Source organism: Trichechus manatus, unplaced genomic scaffold (assembly GCF_000243295.1).
Source record: "Trichechus manatus latirostris isolate Lorelei unplaced genomic scaffold, TriManLat1.0 scaffold00198, whole genome shotgun sequence".
NCBI classification, from domain to species: Eukaryota; Metazoa; Chordata; class Mammalia; order Sirenia; family Trichechidae; genus Trichechus; species Trichechus manatus.
The window spans coordinates 803,748-812,664 of NW_004444134.1; the positions used below are offsets into that span (position 1 = coordinate 803,748).

General features: G+C 38.7%; 1 protein-coding gene across 4 annotated transcripts in view; it reads right to left on the reverse strand.

Annotated features, from left to right (window-relative positions):
- EXOC2 (exocyst complex component 2) overlaps positions 1 to 8,917 on the reverse strand; it is a 366,769-nt gene that overhangs the window by 260,379 nt on the left and 97,473 nt on the right. For 3 of the 4 annotated variants that reach the window (XM_004387908.2, XM_023742032.1, XM_023742036.1), the window contains one exon: positions 584 to 760. In XM_004387908.2, the coding sequence (XP_004387965.1) occupies positions 584 to 760 (177 nt within the window). Of the gene's footprint in view, positions 1 to 583; positions 761 to 8,917 lie in introns of those variants that run through there. The other variant, XM_023742035.1, reaches the window with a different exon arrangement.

Sequence of the window (8,917 nt, forward strand, 5' to 3'; positions counted from 1 at the left end):
TATAGGGTCTCTATGAGTCAGAATCAACTCAACAGCAATGGTGTGTTTTTTTTTTTTTTTTTTTTTTAATGGGGTACAAAGGAGAGTGATTACTTCTAGTTGGGAGAGCTAAAAACAGATCCATCCCAGACAACATTTTATCTGGGCCTCAACAAATGGGAAAAATAAAGGGAGCGGAAACTATTTAGATAATATTATTGATAACTTGGCCAAATCAAGAGAACATTTCACCTCAAATTGAAACTATATAATAGTTTAAAAGAAATGCAATCATATTCAAGATCAAGGAACCAAAATTGTCACATCAAAATATTAAATAAACAGATTTGTAAAGAGAACTTCGAATGACAACTCTCTTATGATGTCATCCTTAGGTTTTATTGACTGTTAGCACAGCAAACCACCTTCTCAACAATGATGCAAACTTTAACTTTCATCCTATTCCTGTCAAAATAAACATAAACTGAATCTAAGTTAAGGAGATATTAGAGTAGGTAAACTTTATACTAATCTATTAATTTTAAATTTTAGAAGACAAAGCCCATTTTTATTTTCTTGTTTAGAATAAAGTCATGAAGGATACCTATTTTTTCAGGCTTGAGCAGCTTGAAAGAGACAGTTGAAGTTCCTCTGCCACCTGACTTGGTCGTGACGATGATGTCTCCTTTGTCATTTTTGGCTTGTCCCACTCGACACACTATTTTACTGGCAGACATCCACTCTGCAGTCAGGAGGCAATTATGTCCACAAATTGTCAGACCTGGAAATGCAAGCATGACATAACAAAGTTCAGAAGAACAGTGATAATAAGACCTTAAACTTGTCTACTGCATGAAAAATAAACACTAGGCCTTTTCATGAACTGAAAAATGAATCTAGAAATAACATTTCCTTGTTCAACAGCTATTTCTATTATTGAATATAACCAATATTATTTGCAAATATACTGCTATTTCTATTGATTTTTATTTAATCTGTTTTTTATCTAATATTTATAACTTCTTTTACACTATTTTTATGTTTCTTCAAAGATCTGAGGAATCAGAAAACAATTTATCATAATTAAGTCTAGGCTCATAATTATGTCTAAGGCTTAGAATCTTAGATTGTTTTCATACGTATCAGAAGGGAAACTATTGCTACTACTTGAAGTCTAAGTTACTGATATAAAATTTTAAAGTATACTACTAAATTTATGTATCATTCCCTAAAAACATTCTATATTCACCCATCTTCCTAAAAATAATGTGCATGCACTTTTACTAGTGTTCAATTATATGCTGTACTATAGAATGCAGCCAATCATAGTTCTATAACTAATTCTCTTGAGAATTCTGAACTAAAGTGGTTACTTTATTTTAAACATAGCCTGGAGTGTGATAAACCCAGGAAAATGTTGTTGGGTGTTACTGGATTACTATCTCATTTTATGTCTGCATATCAGTTCATATAATGATAGTTCATGCTGTGTCAGTGTTTTCCTGATGATACTGCCACTATACTACATCCTGTTCTTACAGTCAAACAGCATTCCAGAGAGGTCACCTCAGCTTACTCATGGCCATCACTTCCCAATACCCTGCACATAAATTAAATGCTGACTGTGGCCACACAGCAAAGCACTAAAGGTTCTAGTGGGTGAGGCTGTCCCCCAGGCGAGGCACCAACACTCCACAGGGACACACCATCAGCTACTCCTCTAACTTATTTCCTCTGTATTTTCCATTCCTACAGAGCAGAGACCAAGATAAAAAAAAATATTTATGGAGAAAATAAACTAGAATGTATATGGCCCAAAGCAGACACTTCACACTTTCTTTTCTCATTATTTAACTTTTACATTGCTCAGCAGTCATGTGTAGCAATTCCAATATTTTGTTAGATACCAAGACACCTCAACAAATGCAAATTTTGATTTAAAACAATGAAATGCGGTTAAGTCACCTTTTATTGCAACTTCAATCACTATTGAGTAAGAATGCTATAGGAACTATAAAGAAACAAAAAGAACTACTATTTATATTTCATGAAATAATGAATTTTAGGGGTTTCCCTAAAATATCTATGATTTATTCATGTATGGCATTTTGCTTTCCTAAAAACAACATTTAAGGATTCCCTTAAGACTGGGTTTCTTGTTGATATTTCTTAAGGTGTAATTTTAAATGCATCTATAATTTTAACTTATTTTTTCAAAATGGAAATGTCTTTGATTTTTTTCCTGATAATCGTTATGAAAAATTCAAACAATTTAAGAGCTTGAAAGCTACCTGGGTTCCTCTCCCCTGCCTCCAAGATAAGCATTGCTAAACACTTCAATGCATTTGTGCTCAATTTAGTGCACACATAAATTTGTTCATGTATTTTCAAAATAAACTAGAAATCTTTCAATTTGTAACCTGCTTAATTATACGTGGTGGAAATTCTTACATCATTCCAGGTCAATACACACTTAATATTGTTAAATTCTACAATATAATAAAGGTTCTTATAATTTTAAATACTCACTTCAGAAAGGAAAATAATAATAAACATCAGAGCACAAAGTAATAATTCAAATAGTGTCTTCATAAAAACAAACAGGCATGCCTAACGTGGTAAGTTCCCTAGTAGAGAACTACCCTATGGTTAAACAGAGGAACGAGGAGTCGATTACACAGACTAAACTCTAAACATATATTCCCATGACCACACCTGCTGGCACGAAACCACTCCAAAGCAATAGCTTATTCATCAGTCATGGTTGCTATCAAGGTATCAAGGTTCCTCTGTCTTAATACATGATCTGCATTCTTACTCCAAAACTTAATAATCACCAAATAATTTAAACATACTTTTGAACAGATCATTTTGAATTTCATAAGGAAAAAATAAGATCATAAGACCTATTTTGTCGGCACATTTTGCTAAGTTACAGAACGCTAAGAAATCTGCTTCATTAAAATATAACAGCACTTTTTTTTTTCAGAAGTAACTTGTAACATTCCAAGTACTTTTTATAGTGTTTTACTTGGCTAATATAAATATCATCAGAGTTCAAAAAAAAAAACTTCAATTATTCAGCAGGTTAAGTTTGCTTTTTTAAAAAATTGTTTCTTGCCAATACCTCAGGCAGGCTGCAAGCTGAACTAGTAAGGTTTATAAAAGTCATACGTACTTCATCAAATAAGAATAGCACTGCCTGAAGCTAAAGCAAGATTAAAAGTTACAGAGACCAGTCACTGCCATGTTTAAGGGCTCACAGTGATTGTGCCAGGTAAAATTTTGGACATAACCTCCAGCCATGTTGTTGTTGTTCAGTGCCGTCCAGCTGGTTCCAACACATAGAAACCCTATGTACAACAAAACACTATCACGGTCCTGCACCATCCTCACAATCTTTGCTATGTTTCAGGCCATTGTTGCAGTCACAGTATAAATCCATCTCAGCAAGGGTCTTCCTCTTTCTCACTGACCCTCTACCTTACCAAGCATGATGTCCTTTTCCAGGTACTGGTCCCTCTTGATAACATGTCCAAAGCACGTGAGACAAAGTCTCACCATACTCGCTTCCACGGAGCATTCTGGCTGTACTTCTTCCAAGACAGATCTGTTTGTTCTTCTGGCAGTCCACGGTATATTCAATATTCTTTGCCAACACCATAATTCAAAGGCATCAATTCTTCTTCGGTCTTCACTGTTCAGCTTTCACATGCATATGAGGCAAATGAAAATATTATGGCTTGGGTCAGGTGCACCTTAGTCATCAAAGGAAAATCTTTGTTTTTCAACACTTTAAGAAGGTCTTTTGAAGAAGATTTGCCTACTGCAATACATCGTTTAATTTCTTTACTGCTGCTTCTATGGGCATTGATTATGGATCCAAGTAAAATGAAATCCTTGACAACTTCAAACTTTCTCAGTTTATCATGATATTGCATATTGGTCAAGTTGTGAGGATTTTTGTTTCCTTTATGTTGAAGTGTAATCCATACCGAAAGCTACAGTCTTTGATCTTCACCTTCATCAGTAAGTGCTTCAAGTCCTCTTCACTTTCAGCAAGCAAAGTTGTGTCATCTGCATTATCAAGGTTGTTAATTAGTATTCCACCAATCCTGAGGCCTTGATCTTCTTCGTATAGTCCAGCTTCTTGGATTATTTGCTCAGCATACAGACTAAGTATGGTGAAAGGATACAACCCTGACACGTACCTTTCCTGAATTTAAACCGCACAGTATCCCCTTTTTCTGCTCAAACGACTGCCCTTTGGTCTATGTACAGGTTCCTCATGAGCACAATCCAGTGTTCTGGAATTCCCGTTCTTCACAATGTTATCTATAATTTGTTGTGATCCACACAGTCAAATGCCTTTGCACAGTCAATAAAACACAGGTAAACATCTTTCCGGTATTTTCTGCTTTCAGCCAAGATCCATCTGACACCAGCAATGGTATCCCTCTTTTCATGACCTCTTCTGAATCTGGCTTGAATTTCTGGCAGTTCCCTGTCAGTGTACTGTTGCTACCCTGCTGGCATTTGAAATACCAGTAGCATAGCTTCCAGCATCACAGCAACACGCAAGCCACCACAGTACGACAAACTGACAGACGTGGTGACCTCTATCTATATTTCCATGCATTCCGGGGCTTTTTTCCACTTTGGACAAATAACTGGAATGAACTTTTAAAAAACCAAGACATAGGAATAAATAAGACTATTTCATAAGAAAAATAAATTTAAGTGAAATTTACCTAAGAGGCAAAAACTATAGCTAGAGAAAACAATATAAAATAAGACATATGTAAGTAACACTAGCAAAAAGAACTAGCTAGGAGGTGCAAAACTCAGTTACGAAGAGGGAAGGAAGACAGACACACCTTAAACTACTCCCTACAACATAGACTCATGAAATCAAGTGAAAAAGACACAAAAAACTACCTCAGATCCCTGAACATCAAAGGGAAGGTTGAAGAACTAGACTGAGAACCGACTGGAAACAGAAAGAAATCAGCTGGAACAAGGAGATTCTAAAAGACCACACCTGGCCAGCTGGGCCAGCACAGCATGGTCATTTTGAGATGGTAACTAACAACATTCCTGGGAGAGGAGTCCAGAAAGGCAACTTCACAGAAAACACAGGTGGAGGCAGAGATCCTGAGTAAACAGACTTGGAAAGAAATGAAGTAGGCAGGTCAGGTGCTGGGTTCAAACCAGCATGAGAAGGAGACATGAGGGAATCCCACAGCTTTGAAACTATGGAAATACAGGTGCCACTGAAGCAAAGTGAGGTTGACTGAATCGCTGGAGCCTCAGGACAAGGGACAAATAAGATGGAGAGTGCAATCCTGTGGAGGGACAAAGGTGAGTGCAGAAGGTGAGCGAGAGCTTCAGAGTCTCTGAAGAATACAAAGAAGGGAGGGACCTAGAAACTAGTGATGAGACTTCCTATCAGCAGTGGTGCATGTCCATTTGGGTGAGAGACATCCACTGAATAGTGAAACACTAGAGTAATAATCAGAAGTTTTCACCGTGACCAGCCTAGTGTCAATACTCCCTCCCCTCCCCTTTGAGCAATCTCCCCCCATCACCCACGCACAACATTCCCACCACTCCCCGTGTCCACCCCAGCAGCAAGGAACCCCACAGACACGCCCACCATTCCCCCCTCGCATGGCCTGCATGGCAAGGAACCCCAGAGAACTGCCCACTGATCCTCTCACCCTGCCCAAGCCCACTGTGTGCCCCACCTGGCCTACACAGGGAAACACCCTGACGGTTCTCCCCACTCACTGATAGCCTGGCCCCACCTGACCCACCCGGCCCACGAGCAGAGGTGCCCCTGGTGACCTGCCCACCGCATACCCCTTCCACCCTCTACCTACTCCCTCCGGCCATCCGATATGTCGAGACTCCCAGCCTTACTCCCATTACTAGGACACCAATCCATAACTAAACAGAGGACCTGGCTCACCCATTAGAGTTCTACTGCATCCCTGGGTCTGCGAACACGACCTGTCCTGCTCTCCAGAGGCCACACTAACAGCACATGCCAATGTGGAAGGAGCACGCAGCCCCACAAGAGCTACAGAGGAATCCTGACCAACCAACACCTGGAGCTCACAATGAGGAAGGGTCCTGCTGACACACCTCCATGCAATCCTACAAGGGAAGACATACATACCCAACAACAGAGATTCTCATGTGTATGCAACCCATCATATACCCACCAGTGAGATAAATTACTCCCAATGAACCAGCAGCATCATAATCATACACAGACCAATACTACAAAGCAATATCAATTAAAACAATATGGGGGGGTAGAGCAAGATAACAAAGTGAATGGACATCTACTCCCCCAGCAACTAACACAAAGAACAATGAATAAAAACAGCACAGACAGAGATCTTGGAACTCCAGACACTGAAGAATTGGGGTGAGTCCAGAAGCAGGGGAGAGGTGGAAAGTAGTCAGCACAGAAACTGAAAGATCCTACCCTCTAACATTGAGAGCACACGCTCATCGCAGCCATTTTCGGACAGGACTTGGTAACACCACAAGCAGGGATGTCAGAAAGGGAGCTTATCTGAGGAAGCTATAGCCAGACTCTTTTAAGGCACTGCAAACTGGCAGGCTGCACAAGTGGGAAGGGGAGAAGCAAGACCTTAAAGCTGCGTGAGAGTACAACAGAACCTCACTGAGGCCTGAAACTAACAGGCCCAAGGATCAGGAAGAGCTGCAAAGGCAACAGGGCAAAGGGAATGGTACAGACTGATAGACAAGCAGGAGGCAGCCCCCAGCAGGACACCATGGTTAGTGGGTATGCCACTGCAGAGAAGGGAAAGTACATAAAAAAAGAAACCCTCATTATCACCATAGTAAAGTCAATCCTCACCACACAAAACAGCTGAGGCATCCAGCTAAATACCCCCTCCTGCACATGCGAACTGAATCGCAGAGACTAAGGTACAGATCTCTTGAATTTTCCCACAATAAACAGAATAAAAAATTAAAGATTAAAAAATGGCTCAAGTTCAACAAAAACTACTAAAAAGCACAAGAGAAGAAGGAACACTCTAAAGGAAAGCACGAAGAAGACAAAATCTCTCCTGTGGAGGCCAGAATAATGCAAAGAATTGATAATTTTCAGACTATGGTGCTAAGTATTTTGTTGTGTTGCTGTTGTGCGCCGTCAAGTCGATTCTGACTCATAGCCACCCTACAGGACAAAGTAGAACTGCCCCATAGGGTTTCCAAGGAGCAGCTGGTGGATTCGAACTGTCAACCTTTTGGTTAGCAGCCAGGCTGTTAACCACTCTTAACCACTTCACCACCAAGGCTCCTTGCCTGAAAAAAAGCAAAAAACACACAGAAAACTAGGAGAGTTCAGAAAGCAAACAGAGGAACAAAATGAGAGATTCAACAAGTAATGTAAGAACATTTAAACAAAAAAAGAGAGAGAGAACTACTGGAACTGAAGAATGAAACATCTAAATTAGAAAAAGCAAGAGAAACAACAATCAAGTCCAACAAACAGAAAACAGAATATCTGAATTAGAAGACAAAGTATCTGAACTTATCAAGTTTCAAGAGAAACAAACAAAGAAAAGTGAACAAATCCAAAAACAAATGCGGGATTCAATTAAGAAATCTAACAGTAGAAAGACTGGGATCCCAGAGCACCATGACAACAATAAAGGCATAGAAATAATTTTCCAAGAGACAATCAGAGAGAATTTCTCAGATGTGAGCTGAGAACGAAGTCTGCAAATATACGAAGCTACATGAAGCCCAATCAAAAGAGACATAAAAAAATCAACTCTGCAACATATCCTAATAAAATTCTTGAAAACTAAAGACAAGGAGAGAATTTTGAAAACAGCAAGAGAAAAACGCAATTTAACAGTAAATACTGAGTGTCTTTCCTAAGAATCTGTGTGGATTTCTCCCCAGAAACTCTAGAGGCCAGAAGACAGCAGAGAAGTGTATATGAAATACTGAACCAACACAATTCCCAGCAAAGAATGCTTTACTCAACAAACCTGTCATTCAAAAACAAGAGGGTAATCAAGACATTCTCAAACAAAAGCTCTGAAAATTTGCCACTACCAGACCAGCTTTGCAAGTAATACTCAAAGGAGTACTCCAAATGGAAAGGCAAGAACATTAAGAAATAAGTACAAACTAAACCTACCAAATAAAGGTTATATACTGATGTTAACGGAGACACACCAACAGAAATAGAGGAAGGAAGAGCATATCAGGGATAGGTTGTATGTTAACAGTTATTCTTATGCTAGACGCTGCAGTAATTTTAAGTCATGTAATGTAACATATATGGTAACCACTAAAAAAATCACTAAGAAAAAACACTCAGGAGAAAAGAAGCAAGTTCATTAAAAAGTTTATCATAAGGAAGTACCCAAAAACAAAAAACAGAAAAATCAGTATAATAAACAACATAGGAAACACTCAAAAAGCAAGTAATAACGTGAGTGAGGTAGACAATTCATTTTCAATAATAACCTTAAATATAAATGGTCTAAACACCCACACAAAAGGCTGAGAGTGGCAGCATGTATTTAAAAACAACATGACCCATCTTTTTGCTGTCTACAAGAAACCCACCATAGACACAGGACACAAACAGAGTGAAAATAAAAGGACAGAGAAAAATATTCCATGCAACTAGTAAACGAAAATGAGCAGGGGTGGTCATACTGATATCAAATAAAACAGACTTTAAATCAAAATCTGTTAAATGGGATTAAAGAAGGACATTACATAATAATAAAAGGGTCAATTCAACAAGAAGACAACAATTACAAATACATATGCACCTGTCTTAGTCATCTAGTGCTGCTATAACAGAAATACCACAAGTGGATGGTTTTAACCAAGAGAAGTTTATTTCCTCACAGTTAAAGTAGGCTAAAAG